This window comes from Schistocerca piceifrons, chromosome 7, assembly GCF_021461385.2.
Source record: "Schistocerca piceifrons isolate TAMUIC-IGC-003096 chromosome 7, iqSchPice1.1, whole genome shotgun sequence".
NCBI classification, from domain to species: Eukaryota; Metazoa; Arthropoda; class Insecta; order Orthoptera; family Acrididae; genus Schistocerca; species Schistocerca piceifrons.
The window spans coordinates 354,923,396-354,939,126 of record NC_060144.1 but is presented as its reverse complement, the minus strand read 5'-3'; the positions used below and the strand labels follow the sequence as shown (position 1 = coordinate 354,939,126).

Sequence of the window (15,731 nt, the reverse complement as noted above, 5' to 3'; positions counted from 1 at the left end):
AGATTTACCTTTTAAGCATCACTGCTATCAATTTCTGATTTTAATCAGCTTTCCGTACCTAGTATTATGCAAGTTCCCTGCACTCTGTTCCCTCAGTGGTGGCCAGAAAAGCCTCTTCAACATATTTAATGAAGCTAATTATAACAAACTATGAACTAAAGCAGAAATTTACACATAGAAATCAGTATCAACCTGGGAAATATTACTTACTCAGGAGTTGGAAATGGTTTAAGCATGTCTTTCTCATCAAACACGGTAGCATACTTTTCCAGAAAATGGTGAATAAGTGCAAAAGTTTCTTCCTGAAGGTCAACACAAAATGGGCGATGCCATGAAATGACTTGCCTGGAAAATATAAGTTACCTCAATCAACATGTCAAAAAGATGCAAAACAGAAGATAACAACACTTTAAAAAAATTAAAAAAAAAGCTACTAGAATTTGAAAAACATTCCATTAGATATACTGAATTCTAGAAGCAAATTAACATCTCTGTGGATGGAAACAGAAAACTGTTAAAACATGTTGGTTATGCTGCCCAGTTCTACGGTCTGAATCATGGGTAGAACTCCTCAAATTGCACCATCTTGGCACACCTCACAAAACAACTCAATATGCCTGTCTATTTTCACTGCAATAGATACAGAGTCTCCCTTGCTAATCCTGCAGAACTAACACTACTGTGATAAAGGAGAGGCAGAAACTCTGCTCATTTTCTATATTAATGTTGTCAGTGGACTGAATTTTTCAACATATGATTAAGAGGTCCTTCTATTAAATATTTTCAGCAGGTTAAAATGGTTTTTGAAACTAGAACTCAAATTGGATACATACAGTTGTACTCTAGCAATAAATAAAATGCTTAAACTGACATGCAGCTTCCAATATGCCACTAACCTTCTCCTTCTGTTTTAATGAACATTCTGCAGTAAAATTTTGCCATCAAGATTAGTATCCCATTGTCTAAAAGTGGTGAGGATGTGGTGCCTCTGGCGTGAAGCGTCATGTCTTTGGACTCGATGATCTTTGACTCTACATCTAACTAGCTCCCTTTGCACACTATGTTCGGACAGCCATATTGTATTTGCCTTGTTCAGTGTTTACGTAACTATTCATTCAACTGCAAAAGTGCGTTATTACCGATCTATGACTCGTAATATCCACAGTAGTGACCCCCAACATCATCATCATGTGTTTAGGAATTATTTTGTGCTTCTTTTCTTCACTAACAGACTTCGTGTACAGGTCCACAGAGTCTTCGGACCAATGGATCTATCAGTGTCATTTTGTGCCAGTGCCTTGCACCCTATTAACTGTGCTCGCATTTTTACTAGTGTTCCTAATGTACGTTTCGTTAAAAGAGAACAATTACCTGGCCCCAGTCATGCCGGTGGCCACTTAACCATAACCGGCCCAACATGGCCACCATCAAATGCTACTATGCAGCAATGGCTGTTACACGGACAGTGCACGCCGCTTAGTGACATTGTAAACAATAATCGTGTGAAGGACGTTGTGTTTCATCCCTCAGCTAAGCAGTCACCTTCAGTTTGGTCTGATTAGCCGATGACATTCGAGAACTTTAATTCGAACGTTCATGCATACGAAGTTGCACATTCTTGCATGCCTGGCATCACTGCACCTAAGGACTTGGTTCACATTGGTGGATCATCCACTGAGGCACTTCCTTGGTTCTTACTCCGCATCCACTCCGCCCACAAGGAGGAGCTGAATGCTTCGCTGGCATAGGTCTTATATGGAGAACCACTTGCCCTGCCAGCTGAATTTGTCGAGGACACACCACCGACCGACGCCATCGACCTTCCTGCCCTTGTACAATGAGTGCATGCACACGTCGCCCAACTTCACCCACCCCTGCCTCGCACTCATTCCATGCCGCCAATGTTTGTACACAAAGACCTGGCATTGTGCAAATTCACCATGCTACGAGACAACTTCATACGTGCGGCCCTGCAACCTCCTTCCTCCACTCTGCAACGTGTCTTACGCCATGGAGTGAATACTTTCGTGATACTACTCAATGGACGACCGAATACAGTTTCAGTTAAGCAATTAAAACCTGCATGGTCCCTCTCCGAGCCACGTTACGACGCACCAGCCAGCCTGCCATCACCGACACCTTGCCCACTCACATGACCTCGAATGACTCTCCACTGCCCCACACAGCAGCCCAACGCACATGACCCTGTCTGCGCAGCTTCCGAGGCGCCCACTTCGCACACTGGATGCCGTCTTCATCCACCGCGCTAGCGCCATGATTTTGTGTTGAAGTGAACTAGCTTCTCCCCGCCATGCTCTGCACTGCCAGAGGGGTGTGGGGGTGCGGCTCTGTGGCGCCTCTGGCGTGACACGTCATGTCTTTGGACCCGATGATCTTTGGCTCTACTTCTAACTAGCTCCCTCTGCGTTCTATGTTCGGACAGCCACACTGCATTCTCCTTGTTCAGTGTTTAAATAACATTCAACTGCAAATGGGTGTTATTACCGATCTATGACTCGTAATACCCACAAGGACAACCATACTATGAAGACACCCTTAGAAAAAAATGTTGAGTGGTTGCAATCTACACAGCTTATAGAGAGAAGGAAACAAGATGGCAATGAGTTGACAAAAAGGAATAAATGAAATAAATTGGCTAACTTAACAAACTGATGATTATGTGGTAACATGTAAATCTTAGTGTCTACAGTGAGTGACATACAAAATGGGATTCAGAACAGTGAAAATAAGAACAATGCATTATGTAGTCATACATATATAAAGGGAAAGCTTATTTCTCAAAAAGATATTTGCATTAAAGTGAAGTAATTAAACAAGGGGAAGTGGATCAGTTGCTGGATCAATTGCTCAAGAAGACGAAATTGAATCAATAATGAAAAGAATGACAGCAGCAAATGCTTAAAAGTGAATTACGGAAATCATGGATATTCAAATAGTGTCTGTAGATTCCTTCTGTCAAGAAGCATACCATACTTTACGCCAGGTTGTTCTGTTACATACACACCACTTTCAAATTAATAACGATAAAAAATATGCCACAGCTGTGTGTGTTTGGGTGTCTATGTGGTTGCACGTGTGAATGTGTGTACTTTTACTAGAGAAAGAGCAAGAGCTCAAAAGCTAGTGTAAATGCTGTTTACTGTTGCACATTTCTATGTGCAACACATCAGTCAGGTCACCAGCATTGTGAAGCCTAATGCAGGGTTGGCTCAGGTGACTGTTAACATAGCGGGGTTATGTAGGGATTTTACTAAAGAGGATCAGGTAGTGACTATGGGTGGGGCTGGTAATAGTATTGACAGGGATGGGGAGTACAACATAGATGGTGACCTGGAAAAGATAGCCACTCAGACTGGCAACACGAATGTGCATTTCGTGGAACTGTTTCAGCGTCATGATCGGCCTCATCTTAATACAGCCGTCAGGCGTAATAACATGAGGCTTGGGGGTGCGCTGATGACAGAAAGCATGGGTCACATTTCAGTGGTGTTGGTGGAGTCTATCAGCAGGACGGGTTTCACTAGACATGGCCTGCACCTCAACAGGTATGGGAAGGGGAGGTTGGCAAAGCTTATAGGTGACAGCATAGGTGGGGTTGGTGGGATCACTCATGGGAAAATTCCTGCAGTAGTGGGTGTTAGAGCTGCACCTTTTTTAGACTGAAGTCAGCTGATAGGTATTCCTGCTTAAGGGAAGTCTATCTAACAAGGGAATCACTTTTGACAAAGCTTAGGTATCTGAGTAATGAGGGAATTAGTATATTTCATCAAAATATACAAGGTATTAGAGATAAAGTTAGTGAACTGCTTATAGATGTTGACTCTGAAATTATTGGTATATCTGAACACTTCTTAAATAAGGAAATATTTCAGAGGCTTCCTTTACCAGGATACAGGTTGGCTGGCAGCTTTTCGAGGAGCTCTTTGCGGTGTGGGGGAGTAGCCATGTATGTGAAAAACGGCATCCCATTTGAGTCAATTGATGTTTCAAAGTACTGCACTGAAAAGGTGTTTGAATGTTGTGCAGGTGTGGTTAAATTTAACGGAGCTAAACTTCTTACTGTTGTTATTTATAGATCCCCAGACTCCGATTTCACAACATTATTGCTAAAGCTAGAGGAGGTTCTTGGTTCACTTTATAGGAAATACAAAAAGTTAGTTATATGTGGTGACTTCAATATTAATTGAATAAGTGATTGTGCAAGGAAGAGGATGCTGGTAGACCTCTTTAATTCATATAATCTTATGCAAACTGTATTCCATCCAACGAGAGTGCAAGGTAACAGTAGAACAACCATAGACAACATTTTTGTTCATTCCTCATTACTAGAAGGGCATTCTGTTAGCAAAAAGGTGAATGGCCTTTCAGATCATGATGCACAAATTTTAAATTTTAAATATTTTCGTGCTGCAACACGTGTTAAATATAGTCATCAGCTGTTCAGGAAAGCTGATCCAGTTGCTGTAGAGACCTTCGTAAACCTTATAAAGGAACAAGAGTGGCAAGATGTTTATAGCGCTGATACAGTAGACGATAAATATAATGCTTTTCTCAAGACTTTTCTCATGCTCTTTGAAAGTTGCTTTCCGTTAGAACGTTTAAAACAGGGTACTAGCACAAACCGGCAGCCTGGGTGGCTGACTAGAGGGATAAGAATATCTTGTAGAACAAAGTGGCAATTATATCAAAACGTTAGAAACAGTCAAAATCTAAATGCAGCAGCCCATTACAAACAGTATTGTAAGGTGCTTAAAAAAGTTATTAGGAAGGCAAAAAGTATGTGGTATGCAGATAGAATAGCTAAGTCTCAGGATAAAATTAAAACCATATGGTCAGTCGTAAAGGAAGTTGCTGGTCTGCAGAGACAGGTCGAGGATATAGAATCAGTGCGTAGTGGGAATTTCCGTGTTACTGATAAGTCGTATATATGTACAGTATTTAATAATCACTTTCTGAATATAGCAGGTGAACTAAATAGAAACCTAGTCCCAACAGGGAATCATATAGCGCTCTTAGAAAAAAGTGTTCCGAGACTGTTACCTAAAATGCTCCTCCATGATACTGACAAGAGGGAGATTGAGTTAATAATTAAATCACTAAAGACCAAGAACTCTCATGGATATGACGGGGTATCTAGCAGAATACGGAAGTATTGTTCTATGTATGTTAGCCCAGTTCTCAGCCATATCTGTAACTTTTCCTTTAGGAGTGGTCGGTTTCCTGACCGATTAAAGTACTCGGTAGTGAAGCCACTTTATAAAAAGGGAGACACTGATAATGTTGACAATTTTAGACCTATTTCTATGCCATCGGTGTTTGCTAAAGTTATCGAGAAGGTTGTATATACAAGGTTACTGGAGCATTTAAATTCACATAATTTGCTGTCAAATGTTCAGTTTGGTTTTAGAAATGGTTTAACAACTGAAAATGCTATATTCTCTTTTCTCTGTGAGGTTTTGGACGGATTAAATAAAAGGTTGTGAATGCTAGGTGTTTTCTTTGATTTAACGAAGGCTTTTGTCTGTGTTGACCACAAAATATTACTGCAGAAGTTGGACCATTATGGAGTAAGGGGAGTAGCTTACAATTGGTTCGCCTCTTACTTTAAGAACAGAAAGCAGAGGGTAATTCTCCGCAATATTGAGAGTGGTAGTGATGTTCAGTCCCAATGGGGCACTGTTAAGTGGGGCGTTCCCCAAGGGTCAGTGCTGGGGCCACTGCTGTTTATTATGTATATAAATGATATGCCTTCTAGTATTACAGGTGATTCAAAAATATTTCTGTTTGCTGATGACACCAGCTTGATAGTGAAGGATCTTGTGTGTAATATTGAAACAGTAACAAATAACGTAGTTCATGAAATAAGTTCGTGGCTTGTGGAAAATAATTTGATGCTAAATCACGGTAAGACTCAGTTTTTACAGTTTCTAACACACAATTCAACAAGAACCGATATTTTGATCAGACAGAATAGGCATATTATAAGCGAGACGGAACAGTTCAAGTTCCTAGGCGTTCGGATTGATAGTAAGCTGTTGTGGAAAGCCCATGTCCAGGATCTTGTTCAGAAGCTAAATGCTGCTTTATTTACCATTAGAACAGTATCTGAAATAAGTGACACTTCAATACGAAAAGTAGTCTACTTCGCATATTTTCATACGCTTATGTCGTATAGTATTATTTTTTGGGGTAATTCTTCTGATTCAAAAAGGGTATTTTTGGCTCAAAAACGGGCTGTTCGAGCTATATGTGGTGTAAGTTCGAGAACCTCTTGTCGACCCCTATTCAAAAATCTGGGAATTCTGACATTGCCCTCACAGTATATATTTTCTTTAATGTCATTTGTTGTTAGCAATATTAGCCTATTCCCAAGAGTTAGCAGCTTTCACTCAGTTAATACTAGGCAGAAATCAAATCTGCATGTAGAATGCACTTCCTTGACTCTTGTGAAGAAAGGAGTGCAGTATTCTGCTGCATCCATTTTCAATAAGCTACCACAAGAACTCAAAAATCTTAGCAGTAGCCCAAACTCTTAAGTCTAAACTGAAGAGTTTCCTCATGGCTCACTCCTTCTATTCTGTCGAGGAGCTCCTGGAAGAGCTAAAAAATTAAGCAAATTCCAGTGTTACATTGTTGATTTTCTTCATTTAAACTTACGACTTGTCACCTGAATATGTTTTTTTATATTTCATTTTATCTGTTTCTAATATCGTGTTATAATTTCATGTATTGACTCGTTCCATGGCCATGGAGACTTCTCCTTAATTTGGTCCCACGGAACAATAAATAAATAAATAAATAAAAAATAAAATAAATAGGTAAGTAATTCTTTTTCATTTATTTTACGTAGTAGACCAGTAAGTAAAAAGTAAAAAATCAGAGTTCTGTGATAATAACTAAGCTTCTGACAGTGATTTAACTAATTTTTTGTATTTACATGAATAAAATTGAAATATACATTGTTGTCATTCTCATGTCTTACAAAAAAAATCAGTAATTAACAGACCTGTCTGTAGGTAAAGCTGTCCAGAACACACTGTGGCTTGTTCCAGCTGAAATCTGATGCACAGGAACATTGTCAAGTCCAAGAACACGTCCTGGTCGAGAAAGTGGTGAGGATGTATGACCTTGTCCACACTGACCCATACTGTTGTTGCCCCAAGCATAAACCTCACAATCGTGTGTGAGTGCCAACACGTGGGAATCACCTGCTGCAACATCCACTACACGAAGTTGTGCAAGGTCTTCAACCAGCTGTGGTCGCAGGGCTGTCACGGTCTCTCCTGATCGACAACCTAAACACGTTCCAAAACCCCACGTGTAAATCTGCAAATAAGAACAAATATTCAATTTCAATTTTTCTTTCATTTTTCACTTTCTGCCTCCAGCATTTTCACTGTTCTTATTCTTGAGTAAATATTTTCTTCCTTTGTCACACTATTGAAGTTATGACTGTCTTTAAGGTCATTTTTCACTATATACTTTTTGTTTTATTTTATTTTTCTCCTCTAGTATGTTTTCTTCCTTCCACTGCCTAAAGGGATAGATTATTTTTTGTCCATGCTGAGCAGACTACTGAAAGCTTCTCCTCTTTTATATAACTTCTCTTAGAATTAAAAAAAAAAAAAGTTACTCTAAGTGAGAAGAAAAACACTTAAAATACCAACAGCAGCAATGCTACATTAATTGCGAAAGCATATGAAAGATACAATGTCAACTAAACAAATAGAATTAGTAAAAGCTTGCTAAAATATTCTCAGGTATTGTACAGTAGCAGTATTTCTAACAGCTTTAGTGATGTTCCTTGGTTTAACACATGCCAGTTGGGCCATAGTGACTGCTGCAATCCCCCATAAGTGAAACTTTTTTGACTTCTTAGTGTGGCTTGTGCTTATACAATGAAGGAGAAAAGCAGATTACCATCTGCTTCAGAAATTCTGTCATTGATGTCGAAACCATCACTGTCAATTCTGGAATGGATTCTTCAAGCAGCCCCAGAATTTCTTCATCAGTCAACTGTTCCCCACCCCACTACAAACTTTTGTGATCAGAACAACTACAGAAGCACATTAATGTACAGGAACTGATCACATGTTTAATATGTTTTTCAAGTTGCATAATTCATTTTGGAAGCAGTTCTCTGAACCTCTGAAAGAGTGAACGACAAACTCCAAGCTATCACTGCTCAGAAAACATTGTACCATAAAGCAACAATCAAGAAAGCCATGCTCAGAAATTCTTCAAGTGCTGACTGTTAGGGTCACTATGCATCCATAATTTCTACGGGCAACATCTGGAATGTATTAACATCTCTGCCTTGCAAAATGTGTATCTATTCAACAATGCACACCCAACGTGTCCTCCATTATACTACCAATTCCTCCTGCTGCCAATGTTCCCTCACAATTAACAGTTTTCTTCATTCAAAGAACTAAAAATTACCATTGTTTCACAGTAATATTTTTGTGAACTTCAGTACGAAGATGGACATGGATGAAGCCATGTGAGAGGGGAAGGTACTGCTAAGCGTCTTTTATGAATCTATGACACAAAAATAAGTCCCTTTTTTGTCATTGGAGTGTTTTTACAAGTTGAATTATAGCTCATCAGTATATTGTTACGGCTAGTGATCTCTCACCAAACAGCACAAATAAACAAGTCTTTGGTGATCATGAAACTGAAATGGTTGTATTGAGCATTGTCTTCTATCAAGCATTAAAACAAGTGTCTATTTTGATTTATTGAGTTTATGACACAACTTCCAGTTTCGTATGCTTACCTCAACTAATAACCAACTATTTACATGGTGGACAACTTTCAGAAGAAAAAAAAAATTTTGCTGTAAATTACATTATCACGAACTAAAATAAATTTAATTGTAGGGGTATGCAAGTAATGACAAAGATTTACTGAAAATTAAGCTACCAAATCAGATCAATAAGTCATATTCAAGTTAGTGTATGGCTGCACATGGAGGAATATCATACATGGGCAGATGATGTTACAATAACATCCAAAGTTATAAACATGGTTTTATATTTATGCTTTGGCATACATGATTAATGACAGCTCAGTTCAGTGGAAAATACAAGGAATAAGGGAAATTCCTACATTAAAAATATGCTATTGCAAAATAAATAAGAATTCATATGAGGCACATGTAGAAAAAAAATGTGCACAAAAAATGATGAAATAAATCACACCACACAAAGAGAAAATCAGTATTGTGATAGTGGATAATTCAAAACAGAAATCATTTGCCAACAGCTGATTGATGAGATATGCGCACAGACATCTGTAACAGTTCAAAAAATCGGACTAGCTTCTGAATAACCAACTGTTCTTTTACTAGTCTATGCAAGCACATACACTCTCAAATAAACCATACACCTACATCAGCATTGCTTTTATTGGCTTGATGAGGCCTATACTGTCAGTCAACCGACGTGTTAGCATTGGCATTATAAGTGACTCAGATATAGTTCCAAAATGATGGAGCACAGCAATCAGTTGTCCTTTCCTTTCAGGTTTTATTAAAGCAATTTAGATTTTGGCTAGTGCCTAGCCACTATGAGTGTTAAAAAATACAAGAAATACTTAGTCACGTGGTAGTAAGAAAAGTTACAACTGGTGGCGTAACCTATATCGCTTATACATTAGATTACATACCACTATTTCATAGTTTCACCTGCATAGTTTCACCTGATGTTTGGACTTCTGTCACAGTTCATTCAAGACTACTGTATAATGAGGGTAGGCTTTGCGGAGAAGACATCAATTGGCTGTACGGCCCCCCTATATGAACTACACAATGCATAACACTCATAGAAAAGCAGGTATGGTCTCTATTTAAAAAAACTTCAAATTTGCATAGGAATAACAAAAAATAAAATACAAGTAAAGTTATTTACATTGCCTTCTGACTTGCTGCCACATTGAACAGTGAACACAGAAGATAAAAAAAAATTCCAGTTTCACTCCTCGTGAGCCAGTTGTTTTTGTTATTCTTTAAAACACTTAGGAAACATCAGATTGGTAAAAATAATTTTAAAAACATTTACAAAAAACAATGTTTTTTAACTTTTGTACTATTTTTCTCTTTATTTAATTGTCACAATGAGGTATATTGGTTCCTCTTATTCACTGAATATATCACAGATTCACAAAATGTCAGCAAGATGGATAGTTGGCATGACTCGCCATTCCATTACAGATGTAGAGAGTACTAATCTCTGTTTCACTTCAAATCGGTTTTAATTATAGGTACAATAAAACCAGTGTGCTGAATTTGTGTTATTAACAAGGCACATGCATCTAAACTAATGTAACTTGGAAAAAGTTCTGTAGGTTCAATGTTATAACAATCATACTCATACAGCAATATGTTAATGAATGCAACAGATTGGCAAGACAGCAGGAGGTATTTCGTACTCCCTGGGTCACATGCTTCACTGCCTACCAGCAAGCAGCCCTCAAACAATTCCCAAAATTGCACACTCTTCACAATGATCTGATCATTAATCTCAGGTTGCAACTAACATTTTGTGATGGCAGAAGATCTGTAGCTATTTTATGAGGTCGAAGGACCTGTCCTTCTCACCCTTATGCAGCAACTTCACATTACATGCCAAAGTCGGCAACTTATGTTTTGTTGTAAGTAGATAAGGAGCCGTTCTTAATTTCTCTATGGCATCTTTGTCCAATGTGATGTGCTCTCCAAGCCTCATATCCAGCCTCCTTCCAGTTTAGCCACCGTAATAGGCTCCACTGTCCAGCAAACAATTTTATAAACTCCAGAAGCATGAAACAGATTCTTTGCATCTAAAGTATGTTGTAATAACATCCTAAGTGAAGACAGTTGCATTCCTTGTACTCATTTTTCCATAGTAACATAACCTAACATGCTTAGTATTTTCTTTATTGTAAGGGGTCATATTATTTTTGTATTTATTAACTATGTTCATATATGTCCTATCTACAGATTCATGTGGATGGTTATTCACTTTTGCAATGTGCCTGATTATTGCCATTTTATCATCATGTTCGTCTTTTGACAACAGAATTTTGAACACCCAATAGATAGCAAAATTGAAAAATGCCTTCTTATGTTGAACTGGGTGCTTTGACGTAAAATCCACAACACTGTCGTTACAAGCTACTTTGTGAAAGATAACAAATGTGTGTCTGCCATTTTCATTCTGAATTGATAGATCTGTAAAAGTACCAGATCTACTTGTTTCAATCTCACATGTAAATTTAATCGTTTGATGCAAGCTATTAGAAACGGATACTATAGAGTTGATGACATCACCTTTACCCTTTATTGACAGTAGTGTATCATCTACACTGCCCTCCATGAGTTTGGAAACACCATGCTGCATATTACAATGGAGCAATATGGAGGTGATCTATGTGAGTTATTGATTAAAATATGGAATAGCAAGCTCAAATAACGGTTAATAATTACACGTAAAGTATTGTACACTTAATTATTGTACATATACATACATATTGGAACCTACTAGTATTGCTACGATTGATGTAAACCAATGTTACCTGTCAAAGCAGTTCTACTAAACATGCCAGGTTGTGCAAGTAGACTGCATGTCTATGTAGAGGTACGATGTTTACATTTCTGTTCACTTGTAGTTGCATTTGCATAAAGGTATAGCACGCCACAAAAGTAATTGAACATGGCCCCAAAGTGCCAGATTCCTTATGAATCACGGGTAATGATAATCACTTTGAAACAAGAAGGCAATAGTGTCCAACAAATAGCAAAGAAACTGGTGATTTCCATCAGCGGAGTTGTCAAAACCATACACCTGCATTGAGAAACAGGCTCCTATGGAGATCATCCTTGCTCAGGAGCACCCAGGAAAATATCAGAATGCCAGGAAAAGTATTTGGTAGTGGATGATAAATGTAACAGATTAGAAACTGTCAGTGAATTGACTGCTGAACTGAATGCAATGAGGGATACACCGGTGAGTGAGTCAACAGTGAGACAACGCCTCCAAAGTTATGTAGCAACAAGGAAACCAATGTTGCGCCCTGTTAACAAGAAGAAAAGGCTTAAGTGGGCTAAGACACACCAACATTGAACTGCAGAGGATTGGGAAAGAGTCTTATTCACTGATGAATCCAAGTTTGAAATATTTTGAAGTAAATATCGTCAATTTGTACTCCGTTTACCCCCATAAAAAAGCTTGAATCCTCATTGTATAATTCCAACTGTAAAGCATGGAGGGGGTTCTGTGATGGTATGGGGATCCTTTGGAGGGAATAAAGTCAGAGATTCGGTGAAAACAGATGGAAAAATGAACCAAAACGATTGTCATGCCATTCTCCAGAGACATGCTAAGACATCTGGTTTGCATCTGATTAGGAAAGGGTTTGTCTTGCAGCAAGACAATGACCCGAAATATACGACTTGCTTGTGTCAAAACTATGTGAAGTCTGTAGAGGTTTGTAAAATACTGAAAAACATGGAGTGGCCACCCCAGTCCCCTGATTGTAGCCCAATCGAGCTGCTATGGGATGAATTGGACAGGAGGATCCGAAAATGGGAAATCATGAGTGGGTCACAATTGTGGAAGGTCCTGCAGCAAGAATGGAGATTAATTCCAACTGAAACCTTGGCAAAACTGATGCAGTGCATGCCAAGGGTGAGCATGGAAGTAATGAAAGCAAAGGGTGGCTATTTTGAGGAATCGAAAATTTAATTGTTGCATCTTCCTGTGCATTATTTGAGCCTAATAAACATTTGGAAAACAACAAAATGCATTTTTATACTGTATTCCCATTCCATTGTCTATAATTACTAGGTGTTTCCAAACTTATGGAGGGTAGTGTACATACCTAAAGTAGTGTAAATTTTGTGTGCCCATGATGGATTTTCAGAAAAGAATCTGTTTTCTAAGTAATTAATTTATATATCAGCAAGCTTTCCACTTATTGAGCCCCCCATACTAAGACAGTGTCTACATTAAATTTAAAGTAATGAAATTTCAAAATAATGGTAAATAGCCGCATGAATTCTTCTACTTCCATCTTAGAAAGCTTGTTTTGTTCCATTAAATTATACTGAATTACCTGCACAGCTTTGTCAATAGATATATTTCTGTATAAGTTGATGATATCCAGAGAAACAAATTTCATTTCATCAGTTATTAGTGTATTTCTAATTTTATTGATAAGTTTGAAACTATTTTTAATACATAATTGGTTGTGGAATTTATAGTGGGTTTTAAGAAAGCGCAGGCATTTTCCAGCTACTTTATAGAAAGGACTGCTCCTACCATCCAACACAGGACATATCGGATAGCCGTCTCTGTGTAACTTTATTTGTGCCCTAAGTGTGGGTGCCGGGGGTTCATCACTTTTAGCCTTCATAGCTCCTTTGGTGATATTATCTCACTGCAGGTTTTTAAACAAATAAGCAATTTCTACTGAGCTTCGGACATTACACCATTATCGATTTTCTTAATATTATTACCTTCAAATAATTTTAGAGTTTTAGCAACATAGATATCTTTTGCAACAGTCACAACAGTTCTCCCTTTTGTCTGCCCTAGTTACTATGGCATCAACTTTAGAAAGCATATAATTAATACTTTCAATAACCCTCTTGTCCTTTATAGAATTGGGGACAGGTTTATTTGTCTCATTCCCAATAATATCATTAATCGCTAAACATATCTTATTCTGATCAAGTTTTGGCACTTTCAGTGAATCAACAGCATACTTAGCATGGACTACTGTGTCTTTTATGGCCCTGCAAACCATTTTCCTGTATACTTTATACTTCATACCCTTACAAAACGTTTCCATTTACCTCTGATAAAAAAAAAAAAAAAAAAAAAAATGTTAATCAAATTCAGCACTCTTGAGAAGAAGTCAAACTTGATACACAACCATCAGTAATCACTGTTGCCTTATTTTCCAACCTCACAATCTTATAATGATGTCCTTGTTTCACTTTATGCACCACATTATCCATTGTGTTCCTAATTATTCTCCTAACCTTGTACAAAAACAAATCTCCTGTGCCTTATCTTTCCAATCTCCCACCACCTCCCAAATTTCCACTGTCCGGCCACAGACGAGCATTCCCCTTGTAACTCAGTACCACCCAGAACAGGAGCAACTGAATTACATTTTCCACCAAGGTTTTAACTACCTCTCATTGTGCCCTGAAATGAGATACGTCATGCCTACTATCCTTCCCATCCCTCCCACAGTGGTATTCTGCCGTCCACTGAACCAACACAATATACTCATCCATCCCTACACAACCCCTTCTCCCAACCTCTTACCTCATGGCTCATACCCCAGTAACAGACCTAGATGCATGACGTGTCCCATACATCCTCCCAGCAACACCTACTCCAGTCTGGTCACAAACATCACCTATCCCATCAAAGTCAGGTCCATACGAAACCAGTCATGTGATCTACAAGCTGTGCTGCAACCAATATGCTACATTCTATGCAGGCATGACAGCCAACAAGCTGTCTGTCCGCATGAATGACCACCGAAAAACTGTGGCCAAGAAACAAGTTGACCACCCTGCTACTGAGCATGCTGCCAAACATGACATCCTTCATTTCGATGATTGCTTCACAGCCTGTGCCATACGGATCCTTCCCACCAACACCAGCTTTTCTGAATTCCTTGCAATACATCCTACATTCCTGTAACCCTCTAGGCCTCAATCTTTGTTAGTCACTGTCCTCACCCGCACACCACCTTCCTTTTTCCCATTCCAGCAATATACAACTGTTATTCAGTCATTACATCAAGTCTTTTTACTTCTCTTCTTTTCCACTACCCCCCTCCCACCTCTCCCCTGCTCTCCATCTAACTTGCACCATTCACTGTCCGCCACCCCTACCTTACTATCCTTTCCCCTCCTCACCCCAGCCTCCTCCTTATCCTCACCCAGTAGCCACTCCCATCATGCACTGGTGCTGCTGCTCACAGTGTGGTTTTATTTGCTTGAGACTGCATTTGTGTGTCAGAGTTGCATTTGCGTAGGTTTGTTTGTGTGTGTGTGTGTGTGTGTGTGTGTGTGTGTGTGTGTGTGTGTGTCATCTGTTTTTATGAAGGCCTTACTGACCAAATCTTTATTTGTGAGTCTATTTGCTGTGCCTACCTGCGACTCATCATCTCCACTATATGGTGAGTAGCAACTTCCCTTTTCATAATAATGTTACATTCCATTCTGGATTTCCCATTGTTTGATTCGTTATTAACAACAGCAATTCATTGTGTTGGTATTAATATATTTTTAACTAAAATCTATTTGAAGTGGCACAAAGATTAGTATTCTTTAGATTCGTAATGAAATGGCAGATCACACGAACTACCCATCTTGTTGACATTTTACGCCATCTATGAAGTATTCAGTAAGTAAGAGGAACACCACATACCTCGTTCCGATGATTAAATAAAGAGAAAATTGGTACAACAGATTAATGAAAAATATTTAAATCAAATCAATTCTAACAGTCACAGCATACAGCATATGCAGCCTTGTCTTTTGTAAATATTTTTAATTTTTTTTACCAATCTGCTGTTTCCAATGTGTTTTAAAGAATAAAAAACCAATTGGCTCACTAGGAGTGAACCTGGCATTTTTTACATCTTCTATGTTTACTGTTAATGATGGCAGTAAGTCAGAAAGCAATGTAAATAATTTTGCTTGT

The 15,731-nt window shown here is 38.5% G+C and overlaps 1 protein-coding gene across 1 annotated transcript in view; it reads right to left on the bottom strand.

Moving 5' to 3' along the window:
* The window catches only part of LOC124804616 (probable E3 ubiquitin-protein ligase HERC1), a 790,356-nt gene that overhangs the window by 673,894 nt on the left and 100,731 nt on the right, over positions 1 to 15,731 (bottom strand). The window contains exons 9-10 of the mRNA XM_047264817.1: positions 7,028 to 7,347; positions 211 to 345 (exon numbers count right to left, since the gene is read on the bottom strand). Of these exons, the coding sequence (XP_047120773.1) occupies positions 211 to 345; positions 7,028 to 7,347 (455 nt within the window). The remainder of the gene's footprint in view (positions 1 to 210; positions 346 to 7,027; positions 7,348 to 15,731) is intronic.